General features: G+C 41.5%; 1 protein-coding gene across 2 annotated transcripts in view; it reads left to right on the forward strand.

Annotated features, from left to right (window-relative positions):
* Positions 1-27,464, forward strand: part of vegfc (vascular endothelial growth factor c) — a 213,030-nt gene that overhangs the window by 170,978 nt on the left and 14,588 nt on the right. For both annotated transcript variants that reach the window (XM_048525761.2, XM_048525771.2), the window contains exons 5-6: positions 15,296-15,408; positions 26,644-26,977. In XM_048525761.2, coding sequence (XP_048381718.1) covers positions 15,296-15,408; positions 26,644-26,977 — 447 coding nt within the window. The remainder of the gene's footprint in view (positions 1-15,295; positions 15,409-26,643; positions 26,978-27,464) is intronic.

Genomic DNA, 27,464 nt, shown 5'->3' on the forward strand with positions numbered 1-27,464 from the left:
TAGTTTATAACCCTGAGAGGGTAAAGCTTAACTTCACAGAAAAAGAAGAGCCAAAGATAACTAAAGAGATTAGAGATAGCATAAAACTAAAAGAAAGGGCTTACAAAAACACAAAACAAAAGAACAGATCCTACTGAATGGGAAAGATACAAAGAGCAACAAAAAGCCTCAAAGCAGCTTATGAGAACTACTAAAAGAGAGTATGAAAGCAAACTTTCCAGGGGCATCAAAATCAATAAGAGGAAACTTGGTAGAGGCCATAAAGGGAAGGTGAGTAGTTAGGAACAATGTTGTCCCACTAAAGACTGGAAGCGTGGATACTGGCAATTACTATGGGGAAATGGCAGACATGTTACATTTCTTCAGTACTCATAGTTGAAAAGGGAGATAGTTTGGTGGAAGTCTCAAAAAAATTAATAGTGGATCAGGAACAAGGACTGAAGAAAATTAACATTAAGTAAAACTAGTGATGATGAAACTAATAGAATTAAAACTTGATTAATCCCCAGGACCTGATGATTTCTATCCAGGGGTGTGAAAGGAAGAAGGCGGGTATATTGTAGACTCCTTAACTATAATCTTTCGGAGTTCCCTAAACGTAGGAGTCATCCCTCTAGTTTAGAAAATTTCACATCTAACTCTGCTTTTTAAGAAGGCCAAAAAGGAAAACCAGGGAATTGCAGATGAATTAGCCTAAAATTTGTGATGGGGAATTGCTGGAGTTCATAATCAAACATGGGGGTAACTGAACATGTTGTAAGTTTTCAGCTAACCGGGGAGAGCCAGCATAGATTCATGACAGGTAGGCCGTGGCTGGCAAACTTTATTGAATGTTTTGAAGAGGTGACAGGGAAATGCCTAAGGATGTTTTTTATATAGACTTTCAGAAGATATTTGATGAAGTACCATATAAGAGACTGTTAACAAGGTAGAAGCCTGTGGAATTGAAGGCGAATTACTGATATGGCTGTGAAATTGGTCGACTGGCAGGTGGCAGAAAGTAAGGATAATGGATAGGTGCTCCAATTGGCGGGAAGGGAAGAGTTGTGTCCCACAAGGATCTGTGTTAGGGCCTCAATTATTCACATTATTTACTAATGACATGGATAGGGGCATAGAAAATCATTTATCCGAATTCACTGTCAATGCAAAATTAGAAGGCATTATAGACAGTATAGATGATAGCGTAAAATTACAAATCGGATATTGACCGACAAAGTGAATGGGCAAAACTGTGGTAGATCAAGCTCAATGTAAGGCAGAAAAAGGATGGATCAGGGTATGCTCTAGATGTTATGAAATTAAATACAGTGAATGGCCAGAGAGGTTTGAGGATTCAGATTCATAGATCTTTAAAATATCATGTACAGGTGCAGAACATAATCAAGAAAGCTAATGAAATCATGGCCTTTACATTTAGAAAACTGACATACAAGGATGCAAAGGTTATGCTACAGTTACACAAAACCCTGGATAGACCCCATTTGGAACACTGTGAGCAAATCTGGACACCATTCCTTAGGAAGGAAATATTGGCCTTGAGGGGATACCACATGGGTATACAAGATTGTTTTTTGGACTTCAGGGGTTAAGTAATGATGAGAGATTATTCTAGCATTTTTTTCTAGCTGTTTTTTTCTAGCATTTAGAAGGTTAAGTGGCGATTTGATCAAAGTCTGCAAGATATTAACAGGACAGAAAGAGTAGAGAAAGATAAACTATTTCTACAGGTTGAAGATTCTGGAACTCAGGGGGCATAGCCTGAGAATTAGGCAAAGTTTGAGATCGTTTGAACTCTCTTCCACAAACGACAGTGTCTGCTGGATCGGTTGTTAATTTTAAATCTGAGGTATGTTTTTTTTCTGTTAAACAAAGGTATTAATGAATAAGGGCCAAAGACATATGGAGTTAGACTACAGATCAACCACGATCTCATTGAATAGTGGAATAGGCTCAAGAGGGTGAATGGCCTATGTCTGTTCCTGCTGTTCCAAAGCCAGCATTCATTGTCCATCCCTACTTGCCCCTAAGATGGTGATATCCTAAAGATGCAATGAGTGCACATTTAAAGGCCCCTTTCTGCTATTGTTGGTATTAACCCCACAGCAGGCACACCTCTCCCCATGCAGAAGCATGAAATGCAAACCTGTGCTGATTGCCTGAGGTCTCCAGAGTAAGGGTCCCTTGTTTAAAGACACCTTGGGCCCGAGTAAGGAACCTGGCGCCAGGAACGATAATATCAAGCCTCACTGGGTACTGCATTGAAATTCAATCCCTTACTATTCCCACAGTCAGCACAAAAGTTCTTAAAATCCACCAAAGTACTCAATGTTCTCAATTTACCTGTCTGATAAAGTCCGATTAACAAGAAACTGCGGCCATGTTTCTGTGTTTAAAAAGAATTACTATTTATTACACATGTGTAGATTCTGCATAGAAGTAAACATCTATGAACTGTTGACATACAATTCTGCTAGTTCAAACTCTGAACTCCTTCAGTTCTCCGATCCTTTCTTTCAGTTTCCTTCACAGGAGGACACAGAGTGACCAATTCATAACTTACGAAGTCTCTGACCTATTGGTTTAAAGCGACAGCTTATAGCAACTTCAGGCTTTAGGTGTTTTACTGGAGACAGACACATCATCTGCCCTTCCAGCAGTATGAAGGCTTCTGCCTGTATTTTTCACATCCACAAGCTGTCCAGCTGCCCAGGACCCAATCAGGGCGTTGTCAGGTTGATGGCCACTAGCATCCGCCACTTGTCACAAACCAATCAGGAACGTGTTGTTGGGCTGAATCTCACTTTATGTACACACTACTGAGGGTGAGGGAAACAGTATCATGGGATCTGTCTGGATCACATCTGCTATTTGACTTCTTAACTGTGGTGTGTTTAGTCACAGTTTGTCTCTTAGCCGTATCTGCCTCATGTTAATTTAGGGTATTAGAATATAGATTATATCTATCTCTTCATATTCTAAACTTACTTTTGACAACAAACTACTTTTATAAGTGTACTTTGTGATAAGTCATTAGTTTTGTCGAATTAAAAGAACTGGTTGACTTGTTTTGTTGGGAAAGTTGGATGATCCTCAAGCAACTATCATCCTCGTGCCTTCAAAAATGTTAAGGATTCAATCAAATTACTTCATCTCCCTAACTTACCTGTCATTGAAAGCAAATTAACAGAAAACAATGGCCTGGTGTCTATACTTAACAAGAAGTTACCATTTATTACAAATAAAACAGTCCTAACCAGTCAAACATAATATAAATGATCAACTTAAAATTTTACTTCTTCCTAAATCCCTGCACACACACACACACACACACACACACACACACACACACACACACACACATATGCTCTCTGGCCTTCGTCTTACAATATCCTTTTAGTTCTTTACTGCAGACACAGGTCAGTTGGCACACTAATTGTTAAGTCTCTCAGTCACTTGTTGGAGGCAGCAGCTTATAGGCAAATGGTGATTGAGAAGACCGAGCTAGCTTTCAATTTTTCATCCTTTGCTTACAAGGATAGAGAGAGAGAGCAAGAAATGCTGCCTTTCTCGAGTTTGGAGTCTGCCCCTGAATTGTTCACATCCACCTTTAACGAGTTGCGATGCTGATGACTCCTGAGTGAAAAACAAATCAACAGGCTGTCTCTAAGCAAAACTGCCCTGAACACACACCCACAGTGCAAATGCATCTAGTCATTCTCCAGCGAATTGTAAACACAATAAATATGTTTCATGTACTTGGCTTAAAACTCTAACATCTCTTTCCACAGTTCACTTGGCTCAAACTAGCATCCTTTTCCCATTTAGAACATCGGACAGTACAGTACAGCACAGTACAAGCCCTTCAGCCCACAATGTTGTGCCGACCTATTATCCGACTAAGATCAAACTACTCTGCATACCCTATAGTTTACTATCCTCTATGTGCTTATCCAAGAGTCGCTTAAATGTCTCTAATGTACCTGACTCCACTACCACCGCCGGCAGCGCATTTCATGTGCCCACCACTCTCTGTGTGAAGAACCTACCTCTGACATCTCCCCTATACCTTCCTCCAATCACATTAAAATTATGCCCCCTCATAATAGTCATTTCTGCCCTGGGAAAAAGTCTATGGGTAACCACTCTGTCTATGCTTCTCTTCATCTTGTACACCTCTATCAATTCACCTCTCATCCTTCTTCACTCCAAAGAAAAATGCTGTAGCTCCCTCAACCCTTCCTCATAAGACCTACCCTCCAGTCCAGGCAGCATTCTGGTAAATCTCCCCTGCGCGGTCTTTAAAGCTTCCACATCATTCCTATAATGAGGCCACCAGAACTGAACACAATTTTCCAAGTGTGGTCTAACCAGGGTTTTACAGAGCTGCAGCATAACCTCATGACTCTTAAACTCAATTCCCCTGCCAATGAAAGCCAACACACCGTACACCTTCTCAATAATCCTATCAACTTGGGTATCAATTTTGAGGGATCGATTGAGGGACGTGGACCCCAAGATTCCTCTGTTCCTCTACACTGCTGAGAATCCTGCCATCAACCCTGTTTTCTACATTCAAATTCAACCTTCCAAAATGAATCACCTTGCGCGTTCCCGGGTTGAATTCCATCTGCCATTTCTTTGCCTAGCTTTGCATTCCGTCAATGTCCTGTTGCAACCTACAATAGCCCTCCACACTATCAACAACTCCACCAACCTTTGTGTCATCAGCAAACTTACCAACCCACCCTTCCACTTCCTCATCCAAGTTGTTTATAAAGATTACAAAGGGCAGAGATCCCAGAACATATCCCTGTGGAACGCCACTGGTCACTGAGCTCCAGGCTGAATACTTTCTATCTACTACCACCCTCTGTCTTCTATTGGACAGCTAATTCTGTATCCAGACAAACAAATTTCCCTGAATCCCATGCTTGTCTACTTTCTGAATGGGCCTACCATGGGGAACCTTATCAAATGCCTTGCAAAAACCAATGTACACAACATCGACTGCTCTACCATCATCAATATGCTTTGTCACATCCTCAAAGAATTCAATAAAGCTTGTGAGGCATGACCTGCCCCTCCCCTCATGATGCCATGCTGACCATTTCTAATCAAACTGTGCTTTACCAAATAGTCATAAATATTATCTCTCAGAATCCTGTCCGATAATTTGTCCACCACAGAAGTAAGACTGACTGGACTATAATTCCCAGGATCATCCCTTTTCCCTTTCTTGAATAAGGGAATGACATTTGCCACCCTTCAATCATCTGGTACCACTCCAGTAGACAGTGAGAACACAAAGATCATTGCCAAAGGGGCAGCAATCTCTTCCCTCGCTTCCCTTAGTAACATTGGGTATATCTCGCCTGGCCCAGGGGACTCACTATCCTCATGTTTTTCAAAACTTCTCACACATGCTCCTTCCTAACATCAAGCTGTTTGAGTATATCAGCTGTTTCATGCTGTCCTCACAAACATCAAGGTCCCCCTCACTGGTGAATACTGAAGCAAAGCATTCATTGCCTTACCACCTCTGACTCCGTGCATAAGTTCCCACCACTATCCCTGATTGGCCCTACTCTCACTCTGGCCATCCTCTTGTTCCCCTCATGAGCATCAAACACCTTGGGGTTTTCCTTGATCCTACCCGCCAAGGCTTTTCATACCCCCTTCTAGCTTTCCTTATCCATTAAGGGCATTTAAACAGTCCTTGGTTAAGCATATGGATAATGATGGAGTAGTGTAGGGGGAGGGGCTTAGATTAGTTCGCAGGTCGGTGCAACGTCGAGGGCCGAAGGGCTGGTTCTGCGCTGTATTGCTCTATGTTCTATGTTCTATTCTTCAGTTCCTTCCTAGCCACGGGGTAGCCCTGAAAAGCTCTGTCCAATCCTTGCTTCCTCAACCTTAAATAAGCTTCCTTCTTCCTCTTGACAAACTGTTCCACATGTTTTGTCATCCAAGATTCCTTCACCTTACCATCCCTTCCTTGCCTCAGTGGGACAAACCTATCCAGCACTCGTAGCAAATGCTCCCTAAACAACCTTCGTATTTCTGTCATGCATTTCTCTGAGAACATCTGTTCCCAATTTATGCTCCGCATAAATTTTGGTGCATATTGCAAAATAAAGATTTAAACAATGCAGCCTTCGCAGTTTCTAACGCTAAACCAGATACAGAATAATACCTAAAAAAAAAAATTGGCCGTAACATCAGAGATAATAGGAACTGCAGATGCTGGAGAATCCGAGATAACAAAGTGTGGAGCTGGATGAACACAGCAGGCCAAGCAGCATCTCAGGAGCACAAAAGCTGGTGTTTCGGGCCTAGACACTTCATCAGAGAGGGGGATGGGAGAGGGAACTGGAATAAATAGGGAGAGAGGGGGAGGTGGATTGAAGATGGATCAAGGAGAAGATAGGTGGAGAGGAGACAGACCGGTTAAAGAGGTGGGGATGGAGCCAGTAAAGGTGAGTGTAGGTCGGGAGGTAGGGAGGGGATAGGTCAGTTCGAGGAGGCACAACTTAAAATTTATTGTGACCAGTGGAGGAGTGAGACCAAAAACATACCCTTCAAACTTCAATGATAACACCCTTGGATCAGTGGCCTCTGGTTCCCAAATGAAGCAGTTTATTTTTACCTACTGTGTCCAAACCCCTTAGTGATTTTGAACCCCTTTACTGAATTCTCTTAAAAGATTCTTTCAAAGTAAAGACCCCAGTGGGTTATATGGTGAAACAAAAACACCTCCATTTCTAATTCCTAATTGCAGTCACTGACCCTGGTTATGAAACACATTTGTGCTGACATCAGGTTTACTGACATATTGAAGAGGGAGATCAGATGATTATTATGGGTAAATGTAAGAGCACATTCACTAGAATAGCTTCAAGACATGCATTGAGGTCTTGTGATTGACCATGAAGATATACCATGTGCATGAGGGATAAGAAAGTGCTTGTTAGCAGTGGAACTGCAACACAGAATGGATGAATTTGCAAGGAGAAGGGGGAATCTCTTCCATATTATTACAATGTTCTACAAAAATAGAGTTCCAGCAGAAAATCGGATGAAAGAAGAGACATGCTTCAAGCTTCTGGTTCTCAAAGAGTCAGGACCTCACTTGGTTTCACTGATAAGCTTCACTCTGGATTTATTTTCAATCCTGCTAATTGTGTGAAAAAGCCTGTTTGAAAACTCAGTATAGATGCACCTGGTAAACCTGGATGTAGACCACTTTTCATTCACAGAGACCAGAGTTATTATAGATAGTTCTGTCGAGGTCCGCTAACAGGCTTTATTGCAGCGTGTCTAGAGAAAAAATAACCTGTCAAAGTGTCAGCTTTTTTGGGCTAATTGGTTCATAATGTCTTGCCATATGCTAATTTTAGAAAGGGTCCCAAAAAAACTATTGAAAATCTTTAGACTGTTCCCTTGTGGTTCATATATTGTTTACAGTGAAATTTTCAAGACAATTATATAAAAAAAGGAACTAGTGACTCATATTGACTTGCTTAATTTTTGCTTCAATATTAAATCCCGAACAGGAGGAGTCAGTAATCCCCTTGTGCTTTCAGACTGAATCACCCTGGCTTCAGCTACAAGAAATTGTAGAGCGTTTGTTTTTGCCAGTTTAGCTCTTTTTCCCATAAAGGTTCGGATTTTCATTGCCATAAGTATTTGTCTTTAATACTTATTAATAGACCTACTTAATTATATCTCGGGTTGGGTACTGTAAATGTCTTGATCATATTTTTGTATTGTATTCACAAATGGTAATCCACAAGCATACTTCATGTAGGAACTTGCAGGATTGTATGATTTGTTACCTCCTTTCACATCCACTTTGGAAGTGCTCCCTTATACCTTCTGTGCTCACATGAGCATGTGTGTGCTGGCACTGCTCAGCAATAACCTGCTCACTGGCACTCAGTTTGGGTACTGTCAGAGCCACTCAGCTTCTAACCTCATTACAAACAGGAGAAAGAGTGGAATCCAGAGGTAAGGTGAGAATGACTACCCTTGACATCCTAGGCAGTATTTGTATCTCATCAAGAAGTCCTAGCAAAACTGAAGTGAAGAAACAATGATATATTTCCAAGTCAAGAAAGTGAGTGACTTTGAGGGGAACTTGCAGGTTGGGGTGCTCCCATGTATCTGCTGCCCTTGTCCTTCTGTAAGGATATGGTCGTGGGTTTGCGAGGTGCTGTCTGAGCATGTTTAGTGAATTCCTGCAGTGCATCTTGTAGATAGTGCATACTGCTTCTACTTGGCATCAATGGTATGGTGGATGTTTATAGATGTAATGCCGATGCTTGGGCTGCTTTGTCCTGGATGGTCTCAAGTTTCTTTGAGTGTTATTTGAGATGCACCCATCCAGGCAAGTGGGGAGTATTCCATCATCCACCTGACATGTGTTTATTGATAGATGGTGGTCAGACTTCGGGGAGCCAGGAATATTTCTAGCCTTTGACCTGCTCTCTGTTTTCATATGGCAAGTCCAGTTGATTTTCTGGCCAATGGTCATCCCAGGATGTTGATATTAGAGGAAGTTCTTATAGCAACACAATTTAATGGGGCAGTAGCTAGATTGTCTTCTACTGAAGATTGTCCTTGCCTTAAATTCATGTGATGCAACTGTTACTTGCCACTTGTCAACCCAAGCCTGGATGTTTTCCAGATCTTATTGCATTTCAACATGGACTGCTTCAGTATCTGAGGAGTCGTCACTGGTGCTGAATATTGTGCAATCCTCACTTCTGACCTAATGATTGAGAGGAGGTCTTTGATGAAGCACCTGAAAATGATTGTGCCTATGACACTACTGTGAGGAACCAGTTTAAAACTGGTTGCAACAGCTCATGGTGTACAGAACCAGTCAGAAATGAAATGAGTTAAGGGGTCTTCATTTTTGTGTGCCTTGGGCAGCCCATACATCCACGAGCAATGGGAATCAGGCAGGTTATGACCCCTACACAAGTCCAATTTTACCTGCAATAAAATAACAATGGTTGAAGTTATTCAGTTTATGCAGAGTTTGACATGACATTCCAATATGGATGATTAATGTAGAATAAATCCAATACAGCCTCAAAAGAACATAAATATTTTTGAAATTACGTTTTTAAGACTATCTTGAAAGAGCAGAAGATTGAGGCAAAGTGCCAGAAATATCATTAAAGGACAACAAAGTGTGGAGCTGGAAGACCACAGCAGACCAGGCAGCATCAGAGGAGCAGGAAAGCTGATGTTTTGGGTCCACACTTTCTTACCTCTTGTTATCTCATTAAAGGACGATTTGGTTTCTTCTCTGTAAAAGTTTCTTTAAACAACTGTAATTTTGGCACTGAAATTCATGATTTAACAAGTCTGAGAATGCTTTACACTTGGAGAATAATACATGAACATTTGCTGGAGCAAAAATAGTTTAAGTAGTACACACTTTGGAAGTTCAAGATTTCAAAGCAATCAAGCGTGAGATTTCAGATGTTCAAAGTAAAAACAAGGAACATAGGAGCAAGCTTACAACATCTAGTCCCTTGATCCTGTTCCACCAGTCAATGAGTTCGTGACTGATCTGAAACTTTGCTCCATGATACCTTTGCTGGAAAAAATCTATCCACTTCAGTTTTAAATTAACTATGACCTGTTATTCACTGTTAGTTACAGAAGAAAGTTCTAAACTTCTCCTGACTTTTGGATGTGGATATTTTTATGTATTTATTTATATAGATGAAATATCTTTTTCCACACATCATGTAGTCAGGAATGCAGTGCCTGGAATTCCTTCTCAACAGTGCTTGTGAATCTATGGAATTCATTATTCCAGATTGCAGTGGTGTCTGGGACATTGAGTAATTTTAAGGAGGAGATAGACAGATTTTTAGTGCGAAAATGGTTGAAGGAGATTAGACAGAAAAGTAGAGTTGAGGCCAAGATGAGAGCAACAGTGATCATATTGAATGGCTGAGCAAGCACAAAGGTTAAGTTTCCTAATCCTCCTAGTTCTTATGTTTTTACATTAGAGTGGTGTGACAAGTTCAGTAGATGCATTCAAGAGGGCATTGGATAATCAATTGGTTAGGAAAAATGTTCAGAGTTATGGGAAAAAGGCAGGAGGTTGGCACTGAATAATGGTGCTTGCTTAAAGAACCCAGGACAAGTACGATGAGCCAAATGGCTTCCCTCACACTGTGACAATTCTAAACATGAATGTTCTGGCTCAACTTATTCTGCTGTCCTATCATGTCCTAGAAACCTCAACCAGCAAAAATAATCTGCCTGTAATCACTTAGCTACCTGTTCCCATTGATATCTTTAAAATGTTGGTCAAATTAATCCTGCCTTGTAAGTTTCCTGGGGAATAAAATCACAGTTTATTTACTTTGTCCCCCGACTTTAACCATTCAAGTCCATACATCAATGTGGGAAACTATTGTTCTGGTCAACCTGTTTAAGTCAAAAGACTGAGTAGCCAGTCAGTAGTTTGAACTCTTTAAGGCTCACCTCTGCATTTCCCTGCAAGTCAAAACAAGAGTAGATAAAGTCATTAAAAGTTCAAATGTATTTTGCATTTTACGAAGAGGAGCCATAGAGCAGCAAGTTAAAGAGAAATGATCATTTATACAATATGGTGATTTCCTTGAATTTCAAAATCAAGCCCAAAAGTGGGAGGGAACTCCCAAAATCACTCCGATCCTATTGGTGTTTTAAATTAAAATCAGGGCTTACAATTAGCTACATGGGGCTACAGTCAAATTGTGCATGAGACCAAGTTAGGGTGGCGAGCCAGATTCCTTGAATGGCATTGTCGACCCATGTGCGATTCTGCTGTCTCATTCAGTGCCCCTGGAGTAGATTTCTTTAGATAATGCAGTGAAAGCAGTTCAGCAAAAGAAAACTATAACTCATTTCCTATAGCCACAACCATCCCCCTTTGTGCTCTCTCATTCTCAATGACTCGGGTTTTGCTACAACTGTTGATGCAGCAGTCGAATAGTTGTGGTTTTGATGTCAAGGACAGTCACTCTAACCCTCTCACCTGACCTTAAGCATTCACATCTTTTTTTTGAACCAAGGCTGGAATGAGGTCAGGAGCTGAGTGATCCTGGCAGAACCCAAACTGAACGTCACTGAGCAGGTTATTGCTGAGCAGGTGCTGCTTGATAGTGCTGTTGTTAACACCTTTCATCAATAATGATCAAGAATAGGTCATTGGCTGGGTTGCATTCGCCCTGCTTTGAGTCCCAGATGATGGGGAAGTGATGCCCTAGTGGTATTATTGCTGGACTGTTTATCCAAAGACCTAGATAATGTTCTGGGGCCCAGATTCGAATCCCGCAATGGCAGATGGTAGAATTTGAATTCAGTAACTATCTGGAATTAACAATCTCATGATGACTGTTAATCCATTGTCGATTGTTGGAAAAATCATCCGGTCCACTAATGTCCTTTGGGGAAGGAAACCGCCATCCTTAGCTGGTCTGGCCTACATGTGACTCCAGACCCAGAACAATGTAGTTGACTCTGAACTGCCTTCTGGGCAATTAGGGATGGGCAATAAGTGCTGCCTGGTCAGCAATGCCCTCATCCTGTAAATGAATAAAGAAAAATAAAAACATACCTGGCCAATTTTCCACATCGTCAGGTGGATGCCAGTGTGATAACCGTACTGGAACAGCTTGGCTAGGGAAGTTGCAAGCTTTACAGCACAAATCGTCAATATCATTGCCGGGATTTTGTCAGGGCCCGTAGCCTTTGTGGTTTGCAGTACCTCCAATTGTTTCTCATTGTCACATGGAGCAAATCAGATTGGCTGAAAACTGTTATCTAGGATGATGGAGTTCTCAGGAGGAGACCAAAATGGATCATCCACTCAGCACCGCTGGCTGAAGGTCATTTAAAATGCTTTAGCCTTTTTTTTTTGCACTGAGTCTGCGCCAAATTCTCCTTCGTGTACTCAAAAATATTCCCTTAAATGTCTGCTGCTGCATCCCCATTATCTTAATCTCAGGGGATCTGTCTCCCACTGCAACTCTCTTGTACTCTCCTCTCCACCTATCTTCTCCTCTATCCATCTTCAGCCTGCCTCCCCCTCTCTCCCTATCCATTTCAGAATCCTCTCCCCATTATTGAGGGATGGGGATGTTTGCAAAATAGCATCATTTGTTTCCCAGTGGAAGTTCTTAAAAGATGCTGAAGTTCTTAAAAGCACTGAAATGTTGATTAACCCTGAAAGGTAGATGCTTTTGTTAGAGCTTGTCTTGTTCCATCAGAACAACTTGCAAAAATGGCAATGCAAAGAAGAACGATATTTTTTATAAAGCAGGAAAAGAGCCGATAGATCGTTTGGCATGTATTCTTTCGCCATATTGTCAGCAAAATAAGTTAACAGTTGTGCTTTTCTTTTGAGTTTTCCCACCCCACTCCCTACCAAAAGTTAATGCCTTGTTCAGCCTTGGCATCTGCCATATATTTCTAGTTGATCATTCCCTGGACTTATTAGAGAAGCCTTCATTTAATCTGACTCAGTGTACTCCCACTGTCCCCAATGCATGCAGTTTTTTTTTGCAAAAACAATTATTCTTATCCACCAATAATAAAAATAGCTCAGTTTGTCCTTTTGCTAAGTATACTGCAAAAACATGAGAGTACAGTTACAGCTGATGCTAAATATATTTCGATAAGTTCCATGGGGACTTTTTAGACAGTCTGGAAATTTTATTTAAAACAAAACTTAGAAAAGAACTGATTGTTATATTGATTCTGATGATTTCAGGGGAAGATGTGTTGACATGTTTGATTGTTAGCGTGTGAAGCCCATCAATTGACACTGTTTGGTCAATCAGAAGAAACAAAGGAGCAAAATTAGCTCCATATTACTGCAAAACATCTTGTATTCTCAATCAACGTCTGCAATATCATCAAGAGAATAAGCACTGCCAATGAAATGTCCCACTGAATGATGTAGTTAAAGGGTGAAAAGAGTGAGTCCTTGATTACTATTTTAAATGTAACTGAGCGCCAATACAAGTTTATGGAATTAAAGCTAGTTAAAGTGAACTGGCAAATTAGCTTAAGGGTTAAAATTGTGATCAGAGATAATGAGAACTGCAGATGCTGGAGAATCCAAGATAACAAAGTGTGGGGCTGGATGAACACAGCAGGCCAAGCAGCATCTCAGGAGCACAAAAGCTGGTGTTTCGGGCCTAGACCCTTCATCAGAAAAGGGTGATGGGGAGAAGATTCTGAAATGGATAGGGAGAGAGGGGGAGGCGGACTGAAGATGAATAGAGGAGAAGATAGGTGGAGAGGTGAGTACAAGAGATTTGCAATGGGAGAGAGATCCCCTGAGGTTAAGATAATGGGGATGAAGCAGCAGACATTTAAGGGAATATTTTAGAGTACACAAAGCAGAATTTGGCGCCTCAACATTTTTGCAATTTAAATAAATGCATGGAATGAAGGGCCAGAAGGTTTAGTTGCTAAGTTTGCTGATGAAACAAAGATTGTATAGGAAGTAAATTGAGAAGAACACTTAAAGTGGCTGTGGAAGGATAATGAAGGGTTAAGTAACTGCACACAGATTTAGCAATTGGAGAATAATGTGGGAAAATGTGAAATTGTCGATTTTGGCAGGAAGAATAAAAAAGAAGCATGTTATCTTAGTGGTGAGAGATTGTAGAGCCCTGAAATGCAAAGGGATCTAGGTGTTCTGGTATGTGGATCACATATTATTAGTTTGTAGGCACAGCAAGTAGTTGCTAAAGCTAATTGGATGGTATTGTTTACACAAGGGAAATTAAATGCAAAAGTAGTGAGGTTATGCCTCTGTTATGCATGTCCTTGATGAGACCACTTCTGAAGCACTTTGTACAGTATTGACCTGCTTATTGAAGGAATTTTTTAAATGCATAGCAAGCAATTCAGAGTAGATTACTCAATTAATACTGCCGCTTTGTCTCATGAGGAAAGAATGGAGAGCCTAGCCTTATAACTGATGGAGTTTAGAAGAGTAGGAGATTTGATTAAAATGCATTAAATCCTGCTGGATCTTGACAAGACAGATGTGGAAAGGATGTTTTCTTTTCAGGGAAAATCTAGAATTACTCGTTCATTCGAAGCAAAGATGAAGAGAATTTTTGTTCTCGGCGGCAATGATTCTTTGAAGCTCTTTCTTAAAAGGAGATGATTAGAAGCTGGATAAACATGATAGTGAAAGGGTATCAGGGTAGGTAAGTATGTGGAGTAAAGAGATCAGCCATGATATTATAAAATGGAAGAGTAGGCTTGAGTAGCTAAGTGGATTATTCCTGATCCAGTCTGGATGTTTGTCCTTTGTTCCAAGTCCTTGTCTTGTCAGCCATGTTAATTTGTTTTGGATCAATATTAAATTTATGCGATAATATGAGATGGGTAAAGGCAAGCCAGTAGCCCTTTCCACATCTGTCCTCATTACATTTTCCATTGATGCTATTGGTAGCTGTGGAGATGCAAAAGAGGGTGTGGAATCAGCATTGGACAAAAACAAGAGCCATCCCTTTGAGAGATAGTAGGAACTGCAGATGCTGGAGAATCTGAGATACCAAGGTGTAAGAACTGGATGAACACAGCAGGCCAGGCAACATCAGAAGGGTCTAGGCCCAAAAGTTTAGCCTTTCTGCTCCTCTGATGCTGCTTGGCCTGCTGTGTTCATCCAGCTCTACACCTTGGTATCTCTTAACCATCTCTTTGAATTAATTTTAGGTGGGGTCAGGACTGTTGCTGGGAACTTGTCGGCTTTGTGCTGTCACTGGGAGCTGGTGGGGCAAGGGGATTCTACTGGGAATTGTGTTCAAATCAGGACTCTCACTAGGAGTCGGGTTGTGTCAGACCCATCACTGGGAGCCGGGATCTGCATGGGACTGCCTCTGGGATCTGTTTTGGATGTATCTGAGAGTCGGATTGATATAGCTACTGACCATTGGGCTAGCATGTTTATTAGCTTTGATTCAAAACTTGAAAAAGAATTTTCGTTTAACTGTACCCATTAAAGAGCTGGCCCAAACAAGTTTGCATGTTTGAACCAATGTGGGTTAGAAATGTTTACATGTGGTTCTGTGAGCACACTGATCAAGTTGCTAATGTAATTCCCCTATTTTCTAAGTTCATGGATAATCAGTGAAAATTGTTAAGCAGTTTCTCTTTATTGCATGAGTATTAAAATTCCATATCACAGATATGTGTTGAACCAAATGGTCACAAAACTGTCTGCCTACTTTCAACAAAAACATCTTTGCTTCCTTTACAGCTGTCTGATGCCGAACAGAACCTGTCCCAAGAATCACACCTGGAATAGTTTTCTATGCAGATGCATGCGGCACCAAGATTTCAGCAGCTTTCTGCTCCCCAAAAGAGACTCAGGTTGGTTAGTTTATTTTATTTATAGATTAAATATGTTCTTTGAATCATTGCTCATGTACCTATGAGGGAGTCTGTTGTGCTTGGTGCAGACTGACACAATGGAAATCGTTTGTTTACAATGAGACCCTGTACTGATACATAAAAGGGAACAAAGTAAATGCAGTAAAATCACAAGTGAAATGTAAAAACACAACAGTTGCTGCAGTGCCCCTGAGTTAAATACCTACATACAGTTTTGTCCCCCTCAATATCCATACTAAATCTGACAAATGTTGATCTTTTACAATGACCTTTGTTAGGGCTTCCTCAGTGATTTGAAAGTTTTGGACACTCAAAAGTTGATTCAACTTGATATTGATAGTCGCCTTCCCGTAGCATGTATGAATGTGCCTCACAGAGATCCTTTGATATCACAGCTAGAGGTACAGTTCACATCTTTTTCATGGGATGTGGGCTTGGCTGGCAAGGCCAGTATTTGTTGCTTGTCCCTAATTGGCCTTGGACTAGGTCACCTGCCGAGCTGGTTCAGAGGGTAGTTACGAGTTAGCCACATGGGTCTTGAGTGTGGAGTCACATGTTGACCAGACTGAGTAAAGATGGATTTCCATACCTAAAGGATATTAGTGAAACAGTTAGCATAACAATTGATTGTAGTTATCCATGACTATCTTTCAATTCCAGGCTTTTAAAAAGAATGAAGCTAATTTAGCTGATATTGTGGCATCAGAATCCAAGGTTCCAAAATGATACATTAAACCTCTGGATTGCTAGCCCAGCAGAATTGCACCACTAACTCCCCTCATCCACAGTAGGAGATTCTCACTTTGCAGTTGCCAATGCAAGGCCATTATCCAAAGTAGGACAACTGATGCCCATTTTTGTCATCACCTGATTTCTTCCCTCAGTCTCTTTGTCTCTACTGATTCCTTTCAAGGTTCCTGTAAACTTCTCATTTGCTGTTCAGCCCTCTTCTTTTTAGCTTCCTCCTTTTTTGACATTTAATTTGCTCTTATTTTTACCTTCCTTGAATCTTCTTCCTCAGCTGTAAACTCCATCCTCTCTTATCTATTCACTCATTTGTTATGTTCTGTTTCCTTCATTCCCATCAATAACCTGCCCTCACATACACACCTACACCTTTCTCCATCCTGCCAATTCGCCCTTTCACCTCATGATTTGACACTACACCTTTTTCAGTCTTTCAGCTGTGCTCTCCATTCATTTTGATTCCCTTGGATATAACTCTTTCCCTGTTCCTTCCCTCAGCAGTTGTTACTGGAGTACTTTCTGTAGACTTTCATCTTTATTCTTTAAGTGCACTGGAGATTGTTCAGCTTTGCCACAACTAATATTAAGCCGTTATTTTTGTCTGACGTGCACCAAGAGTAGCTGTCAAGCCAATCTGCTAATTCATCTGCAGGTACTTGCAACTGTTCTAGACAATATCACACAGATAAGTAATCAGGCCGTTCAGTAAGAACCTAAGTAACATTAAATATCTCAGACCTCTGTTTGCAGTAGGAACTATTTGCCAGTGGGGAAATGTTAATGGACAAGATGTTGATTCACGTATTTTGGTAGGTCAGATTCAGTCTACTCAGATGCTTTGTCTGGCTCGGAGACAATTCCAGTATTTCACAGCTATATCGATCATGCTGGGCCTGACCATAAAGCAGCAAGAGTAGCAGCTGTTATAACAGCCCCACTGCCAACTTGTGCTGTTGCCTTTCTCTTTCCTCTTGCTGTGGAGAGCTGCATTTTAATGACGGAGCTAATCCTTATCACCACAGAAAGGTACTGTGAGTGTTGCGAATCTGGCTGATGAAGTACACTTGCCATTTAGCACTTTGGGAGAGTCTCATGGTCTGTTGTAACAAGTGGTGCCTGATCTCACACGGACACAACTTCAGAATGCGTGGCCATTCAATTGACAGCCAGTAATCTGTTGGCAATGTAAAATGATAGCCTGCATTTTTCCTTCTACTCACTCACAAGGTGTGGACATTGCTGGCTAACCAACATTTATTACCCATCTATGGTTGCCCTAAGACGGTGGTGGTGAGCTGCCCTTGAACTGCTAGAGTGCATGTTCTGTAGGTAAACCTACAATGTTATGAGGGGGAGAATTCCAGCATTTTGACCATTTGACACGAAAACAACGGTGATAAATTTCCAGGTCAGGGTGGTGTGTGGATTGGAGGAGTACTTGCAGGTGGTGATGTTCCCATGCGTCTGCACATGGGAACAGCTAACGTGATGACAGCTAACAGAAAAATTTGTATCACCTATAAACATTGGTGAAGTACTGGAGGACTGGAGGGTGTCTAATGTTGTGCCTTTATTTAAGAAAGGCTGTAAGGAGAAGCCTGGAAATTGTAGACCTGTGAGTCTGACAGTAGCAGTCGGTAAATTGTTGGAGGCGATTCTGAAAGATAGGATTTACATGCATTTGGAGAGGCAAGGACAGATTAGGAATGGTCAGCATGGATTTGTGCGAGGGAAATCATGTCTTACAAACTTGATTGAAGTTTTTAATGAAGTAGCCAAAAGGATTGATGGAAACAGAGCAGTAGACGTTGTTTATTTGGACTTTAGTAAAACATTGGTCCAGGTTCCAAATGGTAGACTAATAAAATTAGATCACATGGGATTCAGGGTGAGCTTGGATATAAAATTAGCTTTATTCAAGAATACAGAGAGTGGTAGTGGAAGGTTGTTTCTTGGAGGCCTGTGAGCAGTGGTGTTCCACAGGAATCAGTACTGGCTCCACTTTTGAATGCCATTTGTGCAAATGATTTGTATGAGAATATAGGAGACATGGTTAGTAAGTTTGCAGATGATGGCATAATTGGTGGTATAGTAGATAGTGAAGAAGGTCATCTAAGGTTATGAAGAAATCTTGATCAGTTGGGTCAGGGCTGAGGAGTGGCAGATGGAGTTTAATGTGGATTTATGTGACGTGTGGCATTTTGGTAATACAGACAAGGACAGGACCTATACAGTTAATGGTAGGGCCCTGGGTGGTGTTGTCAGACAGAGACCGAGGGGTTCAGGTATATAATTCACTAAAATTTGCATCACAGATAGACAGATGGTTAAGAAAGCATTTAGCACGCTTGCCTTCATAGTTTAGACCTTTGAGTATAGGAGTTGGGATGACATGTTGAGGTTGTACAAAATGTTGGTGAGGCCTCTTCTGGAGTACAGTGTGCAGTTCTGGTCACCCTGTTGTCGGAAAGATATTGTTAAGCTGGAGAGGGTTCACAAAATATTTGCCAGGCTGTTGCCGGGAATGGACGGTTTGAGATATAAAAATAGACCAGGGAGCATTTTCACTGGAGCATAGGCGGTTGAGGGGTGACATTGAAGTTTATAAAGGCATAAATAAGATGAATGACAGGGCTTTTGCCTGAGGGTTGGGGAGCTTAAAATTAGGGGGCATGTTTTTCAGGTGAAAAGAGAAAGATTGAAAAAGGACATGAGAAGCAACTTTTTTTTTGTATTTTACACAGAGTGTGGTTCATGTGCGGATTGAACTGCCAGAGGAAGTAGTGATGAAAGTATGATGACAATGTTTAAAAGACATTTGGATAAGATCATGAATAGGAAAGATTTGGAGGGATATGGACCAAACACGGGCAAGTGGGATTAGTTTAGCTTGGACACATGGTCAGCATTGACTGGTTGGACCGAAGGGTCTGTTCCTATGATGTGTGACTCTGTAACACTATGGCTGTGGTTGTGGTTAGGGAAGGTGCTGTCTAATTTTTGCAGTGTAATCTTAAAGCTGGTACACACTGCTGCTCTGAAATGTCAGTGATGGGGGGATTTGCAGTTTGGGGATGTGCTGCTAAGCAAGCAGGCTGCTTTGCCCTGGTTGAACACCGGCCTCTTGAATGTTGGACTGTTCTGTACAGTCCGTTGAAAGGAAATTTCTATGACACTGGAACTTTCTTCCCACTTTATCAAGAATTATTTTCACCCATCTCCTGAGGTTCATTCTGCCCTGCACCCTCGCTGTTAGGATGTGGAGGAAATGATTGTGTGGCCACATTATCAGTCACTAGCAAAAGGTTTTATTGCTTGTTGCTCCCCAGAAGTATGTAATGAGACGAGGACCACGTATCTTGTTCTGAAACTCAGTGATTCAAACTCCAGGAGTAAATTCAGGAAAACTGTGGCAGTGATATGGAATGTGCTCTTTGAGAGTGTGACGGGGCCAGGTTCAATCACAGGTTTCAGCAGGGTATTGAACAATCATCTGAAAAGGAAGAATGTGCAGGTATAGAAGCGAAGGTAAGGGCACAAGCTAAATTGCTCCTTCAGAGAGACAGCAGAGACACCACGGCTTGAATGGTCTCTTTCTGTGCTGTAATCATCCCGTGAAAATAGCCAATAATCTGAAAATACAAAATAATGGCAAAGCAGCCAATGGAGGCATGTGATAACAAAGTGTGAAGCTGGATGAACACAGCAGGCCAAGCAGCATCTCAGGAGCACAAAAGCTGACGTTTCAGGCCTAGACCTTTCATCAGAGAGGGGGTTGGGGAGAGGGTTCTGGAATAAATAAGGTGAGAGGGGGAGGCGGACCGAAGATGGAAAGAAAAGAAGATAGGTGGAGAGGAGAGTATAGGTGGGGAGGTAGGGAGGGGATATTCAGTCCAGGGACGACCGACAGGTCAAGGGGGCAGGATGAGGTTAGTAGGTAGGAAATGGAGGTGCGGCTTGAGGTGGGAGGAAGGGATGGGTGAGAGGAAAAACAGGTTAGGGAGGCGGGGACAAGCTGGGCTGGTTTTGGGATGCGGTGGGGGCAGGGGAGATTTTGAAGCTTATAAAATCCACATTGATACCATTAGGCTGCAGGGTTCCCAAGCGGAATATGAGTTGCTGTTCCTGCAACCTTCAGGTGGCATCATTGTGGCACTGCAGGAGGCCTATGATGGACAAAACATCATGATTTGAAGGGCCTGTACTATGCTTTACTGCTCTATGTTCTATGGCTTGATCTCTTTGTCCACCTCATTCCCAAAACGGTGTCAAACAGTGCCTCTTAACTTGCTAGACTGGTGTCATAGGGAATCCCCAAAAAACACTATCTAGCTACAGTATCTTAACTATTCCTTACACTGCCATTATTCCAGTCAAAATCAGGGATCAAAGCATCCCATTATCACACCTCTGTGATGCTTCCATATCTCTGTAAGGTGCCTGCAAATTTGTTCTTGTATTTTCTTCTTACTCGCTAGTGGCCCACATTTTGCTCCAAGCACTGTGATTGTGCCCTTCTTACTCCTTAGCTCTAGCCAATTTACTTCAACAGGAAACCTCTGAAACATCTTTCTCCAGAACTGCAGTGCTCGCCTTCACCAAAAATGCAACCTTCCTTTGTTTTTATCCTCTCTTTCTTTTCTGGACATTTTATATTTGGGAATAATAAATAGTGAGATCTGCCCTTCCTTAAGCCAGATCTCCATTATTGCCACTATCATAATCCCACAAATCAGTCTGTACCTGCCATCAACATTTCCTTGAACTATTTTTCCTGCTCCACAGACCTCAGAATCCCAAGCACAGCAGCAGCTTCACGCTCGTCAGTTTTAGGTATCTGTGCGGCTGAAGTAACTCTACAGATGCCAGTACCCCATTAGCAATTCAGCTTAATTTACACATACATAGTGCTTGACATTGGCCCACCTTCCTCAGAGCCAGATCTCAGAGTGAGCAGAGCCTCTGACACTCCTGTTTGTATCTGTCAGCCAAGGCTCCCTGATTGGACCAGGTTAACAGCCCCAATCAGGGAACCTATTCTCTATGTTGTCCACCGAGCAGACCTCAATACAATCCCTACAGGGACCATGCAGCTTAACTCCCCAGCCTGGTCAATTATACCCTATGTATTCACATACATTCAATGTGATCCTAGTTTAAACTTCATTCCTTCTTCCTTTACTCCAACTTCATCTCTAACTTAAATTGTCCAGTTTTTCTTTTGCTAATGCCACTCTGTGCACATTTTGTGCACATTAGCATTACTTTCTAATATTTCTCCCCTGCCGAAATCATGTAAGCCCTTCCCAACAAGACTTGCAAAGCTGCCCACTCTGTCCCAGCTTTGTTCAGATGCGACTTGCCAAGCTTGTACAGGTACCAAAGGTCCTTACTGCTGTGGTCCCAGAGGTTCAAGCCTCAGCACGTCGTATCAGTTCCAAAAGAATGATACGTGAGGTGAAGTCTAACACATACTTGTCTGTTCCTTCTGCTTTTAATTCCCTTTCTCTCTTTCTCTGCTTTAGAAGTTCTGCAGTGCTGAATGTTTAACTTCATTTTTTTGATTTCTAAGCTATACATAAGATTTTGTACCTAGGTACCTTTGTCTCTAAAATGGCATCAGAGCTGGTGACTTTGTATACTTTTCACCATATTCCTATATCCCTGAATTTGAGTACATGTGACAATAATTCTAATTCTAATTTATTGGGGGAGAGTGCACAAGTCCCATTATCCTTATGACAAACAGGGTAGCAAAACCTGCCGATGGAAGATAGGGCAACATTTTAAGTTTAGTCTCTACTGCTTTGCCTCTACTTTGTTGAATTGGAAAAAGAATTTTAACAACTAAGCAACAATAAACAAAGTTAGGTTGTTTGCATACATTTCATCTTGTAAATAAACTGCTTTAATTTCTGTTTTAAGAAGCAATGGATATATAAATGTGAGAAGTTTGGCGGGTACATCTTACTGAAGCCTAACAAGCAGGAGGTTCATGATCGGAACAGATCATTCCTTGAATTTAACTCGCATGAGAGAGAAGGCCCCCGGTGACGTCTCAACACCCTTCGCCAGAAGAAAAGCCAGCAGCAGAAATAAACTTGCCAACAACAATTTGTCTTAAAACAATTTCGACCCAAAGAAACAGGCAGTGTTTCAATCAGTGTTTTCTTAAATAATATGGCAATATCCCAGTCAAAGGGGGGGTTACACTAACAAGGGAGCTGGAAAATACTTTGAAAATGTGATCTTTGAATGTTCCTACCAAATAATAGTGTTTCTTCATTGAACACCGAGATCCCAGTCCTTAACCGGAGAAATGCAGAGATTGCAGCCAAAAACAATGAGCAGCCAGATCTTGAACCAATATATTACAGACATTCCATCTGTCACTCTGTGGAGATGTGTGTCGGAAATGAGAAATACATTATAACTAGAGTTCACTGCCATTTGCAGCCTAGGTTTGTGCTACAGTAGAGCCATAACGCGTCAATCATTTGTACAGTTTTAATCCCAAAGTGAGACATTTGCAGGCTGTGGTAGCACACAAGCAATGGAGTGTTATTAAACACATTGGCCTCAAATGTAGTGGAGTCTGGCGGAGCCAATCCAAGCTTATTAATTAGGAATATTTGTGCAATGATTTAAAAATAATATTCCTTTTTGACTTTGCAAGTCTCTTCCTTTTCAGTTGACCTGGATGCCGTTTGACAGCTGTGAGGGATTTAATGTTCTGCTTTACTTGTTTCCGTTGTTTGATCCTCACAGAAACAAAAAAAAGCCGAGCTGTGAGGAACATGTGCTTTGAATTTTAGAAGTATTAGACTGGTGTTATGAGTAAAATTATCAAACGTTATTTTGTTTCAGTCTTTTTTAATCGGAGTTTCAATGTTGGACTTGACTTATCATGTGGAGATGACAAAGATGGAGTACAAATACTGTCATGGACTGGTCAGCCCCAAATGGCCTTAGCCTATACAGTAGAGGCCTTGTTCTGTTTGGAACATTGACAGAGTTTCACAACATTTAATAACCAAAAGAACTGCAGATGCTGGAAGTCAGGTATAAAATCAGAAGCTGCTGGAAAAGCTCAGCAGGTCTGGCAGCGTCTGTGAGGAGAAATCAGAGTTAATATTTTAGGTCCGGTGACCCTTCCTCAGAACTGGTATTCTGATACTTAATATTTATTGTCATGTTTTATTGGAGACTTGACTGTTTCAATATGACCAGTATATATTCATGGACATTACTCCTTCAGCATCCAGATGCCATGAAGCCAAACCAGTTCTGAGGAGGGGTCACTGGACCCAAATCATTAGCTCGTGATTTCTCTTCACAGGTTCTGCCAGACCAGCTGAGCTTTTCTGGTAAATTTTCTTTCTGTTTCACGACATTTACCCTGGAGATTGATATTATTGTTATCAAAGCAAAATACGGCCGGAGATAAAATAAGAACAAAGTCCCAAAAGTACTGGAGTTCAGAAGATTGAGAGGTGATCTCATCAAATCATGCAGAATTCCAAAGGGGCTCGTCAGGGTAAATGCTGCGAGGATGTTTTCTGCTCATGGGAAAGTCTTGAGCCAGAGGTAAAAGAATTAAGGAGCACCAATATAAGAACGAGATGAGGAGGAATTCCTTCTCTCAGGAGGATTGCGAGTCCTTGGAACGCCTTGCCACAGAGAGCTGTGGGGGAAGAGTTCTTGTGCATATTTAAGGCTGAAACAGATCGCTTCTTGATGAGTAGGGTAATCAAGGGTTAGAATAAAGGGCAGGAAAGTGTATGTAAGGAATATCAGATTAGTCACAATCCTGTTGAATGGCAGAGCAGATTCAAGGGGCTAAACAGTCTACTCCTGTTCTTATATCTTATGGTGTTATGGAACAACTCAGCTGTTTTGGTAACATGTGTGGAGAGAGCAACAGAGTTTACGTTAAGAATCCAATGACTTCTTTATTGCAGTGCAACACTCAATCATAAGGCTGACAGAAATAATATTAATAATACAGCCTTATGATTGAACATTGCACTGTAATAGAGACACGCAGTTGATTTACTATGTAGTTTACTGCGAAGTCTTCTTGTTTATACACAGCAGAATCTATATTTTCAGTTGACATTGTTTTAATGCCAGGTGTTTTAATTGATTTACTAACTATGGACCCATTAAACTGCTGCCAGAGCAGAGGTAAGTATTCACTACCAATATGTCAATAATTATTTGCACGAAGTAAGCACTTTAAACATAGTAAAGCGTTACTCGAGAATTTCACAGGAATGTAACCAAACGTCAGGAATTGACATTGAAACAGAGAAGGAAACAATAAGATAGGTGACCGAATACTTGCTGAAGGGGGGGTGTTGTAAGAAGTGGCGTACAGGGGGCGAGAGAGTTGGAGATGTTCAAGGAGGTTTGGGGTCTAGACACTGAAGGCATATTGGATACCCATAATATCGTATCAGTTACTTGAAATCTGCTGACAGGCTATAAAAGCAAGAAATTTCAAGTAACAGCGAAACCAGAAACCAAGGCTCATTCAGTGCAATTAAATTGGGAAATGGCATGTACAGGCGGGTAGCTCAGGCGTCCAATATTCTGATGCTCCGAGAATTTTGTAGAACACTTAATTCACCTCTGACGTCAATACCCAAAAGATTCAAAATTTACTGTGTGGGCAAGTAAGTTGTGAGCCACCATCCGAACTAAGACTGATCACTTTGGAGCTCTATAATTGTAAGCCTACACCAAGTGGTGTTGGCTGATAATGGGGGAGGTGTAAAGGTGGGCTGGAGCTTGTTATGCTCCTCAAGGGGAGTTCCTAATACCTGCATGGGTTTACTCTGTACCTCTATCAGTTTTCCAATGCCCAGCATCTGTTTGCATTTGGGGAGAATTGGATCAAAGACAACACACCCAGAATTGGAAAATTCAATCCTAGTTTACAGTACTAAGAATGGGATACACAAATGAGATAGGCTTCCAGGGTATATTTCATACCTGTTCAACAAGCCTGGCTTCTCAATGAGGAATTATCTCATTTCTGGGCATGGCCATCTTTCAACCCAGACCAAAAGACCCTGAAAGCCAATATCCTAAAGCAAATACAGGTTAGAGAAGCAATTATACTGTTCTGGAAAGTAGTACAGCTTTAGTTGATTGAGCTAGTTGATGGGGCGGCACAGTGGCTCAGTGGTTAGCACTGCAGCCTCACAGCGCCAGGGCCCCAGGCTTGATTCCAGCCTCGGGCGACTATCTGTGTGGAGTTTGCACATTCTCCCCGTGTCTGCGTGGGTTTCCTCCCACAGTCCAAAGATGTGCAGGTTAGGTGGATTGGCCATGCTAAATTGCCTGTAGTGTTCAGGGGTGTGTGGATTATAGGGGGATGGTTCTGGGTGGGATGCTTCAAAGGGCAGTGTTAGGCCTGATTGTCGGGCCGAAGGGCCTGTTTCCACACTGTAGGGAATCTAATCTTAAAAAAAACTACAGTAGGACACTAAGCATATTTGGCTGTCTCTGAACCTTGCCTCTTTAGTACTTGTACCATAACTGCCTGCATTGAAAGAAGTGGTACGTATGTCATTTCTGTTCTTTAACCTAGCGATTAAAACATAGATTATGCTTATTTATCCTCTGACATCTTCTTCTGAGGGTAAAGCAAATGTTGCACTTATATAACACAGTACAGCCACAAGACGTCCCAAAACATATCGAGGCAATGAAGTACTTTGAAGGAGTGTAACTACTTTTCTAATGTAACCAAGTGTGGCAGTCTCAGTAAAAAACCCTCAAGCAGAAGTAAGATCATAACCACACAATCTGGCGTGATCAGGAATAAATGCAGGCTATGATACCAGCGAGGAATTCCCTGCCTTTCCATCATAATGGATCTTACATGTCCAGCTGGGATAGCAGAGGGATTGGGAACAGGCAAGAATGACTCTTTGATCTTTTGAAATCCAGGTAAGAGTGTTACTTTGGAGTCAATAAATGTGGAGCTGGAAAAGCACAGCAGGTCAGGCAGCATCCGAGGAGCAGGAAAGTCAACATTTCGGGTTGAAACCGTTCATCACAACTTTGCAGCCAAGGTTAACATCCAGTTCAAATCATTCAGGGAAGTATTGATTTTCTCCATGCTGCCGTTAATATTCAAATTTCAGCAAAAGGAGAGAACAAAACTTTTGTGCTTAATGAAGAACACAGATATTTCATTACAACATCACGATCCACCTGGTAACATCACATCTGGGAAAATTGGATAGTATGAACTGTCCATGAGAAACAAAGTCCAACAGATCAGCCATGTTCTCCAAGCTACATTCAGGCAACACTTTATGCACAAGTATGTAAGAGGAAAAAGTGATTTCATTGCCATTGTATCAAAGCAGTACACATGCATAATCTTGTGGCATATTTTGTAATTTATTGAACACTTACAGCATGTATCTGTTTTTGTACTTTCTTTCCTAGGTGGTGACGGCAGCTACTACAGCGTCTGTGGGCCTAATAAAGAACTGGATGAGGAGACCTGTCAGTGTGTGTGTAAAGGAGGGCGACACCATTCCAGCTGTGGACGTCACAAAGTACTGGATAAGGACTCATGCCAGTGTGTGTGCAGAAATGGACTATATCCTGCCCTGTGTGGTCCCCATAAGCAGTTTGACGTGGATTCCTGCGAGTGTGTTTGCAAAAAGAGTTGTCCAAGAAATCAGCCTTTAAACCCAGTAAAATGTGCCTGCGAATGTACAGAGTCTCCAAATAAATGCTTTCTGAAAGGGACGAGGTTTCACCCTCACACTTGCAGGTCAGTGTTGTTTCTGCTTGATGTCACTGTTCCAGACTGACATTAAAAGCAAATTATAATTGAATACTTTGAGACATTTTGGCAATGCGATGAAGCACAGTATAAATATCTTTCTTTCTGACTTTATGTTCTGTTTAAAATTCTTTCACAAATACGGCAAGACCAGCAATTATTTTCCATCCTTAGTTGCCCTTCAGAAAGTCGTGGTGGTCTATTTTCATGAAGCCTGTTACAGCCCTTGTACTGAGGATGCTCCTACAACACTCTTATAGGACACTTATAGAAAAGATTTGGGTGTGAACATCAGGGTTTGGCTTGTAAGTTTGCAGATGACACCAAAATTGGTGATGTAGTGGACAGCAAAGAAAGTTACCTCAGAGTACAACGGAACCTTGAGCAGTTGGGCAAATGGGCCGAGGAGTGGCAGATTGAGCTTAATTTAGTTACATGTGAGGTGCTGCATTTTGGAAATGCAAATCAGGGCGGG

The sequence above is a fragment of the Stegostoma tigrinum genome, chromosome 3 (genome assembly GCF_030684315.1).
Source record: "Stegostoma tigrinum isolate sSteTig4 chromosome 3, sSteTig4.hap1, whole genome shotgun sequence".
NCBI classification, from domain to species: Eukaryota; Metazoa; Chordata; class Chondrichthyes; order Orectolobiformes; family Stegostomatidae; genus Stegostoma; species Stegostoma tigrinum.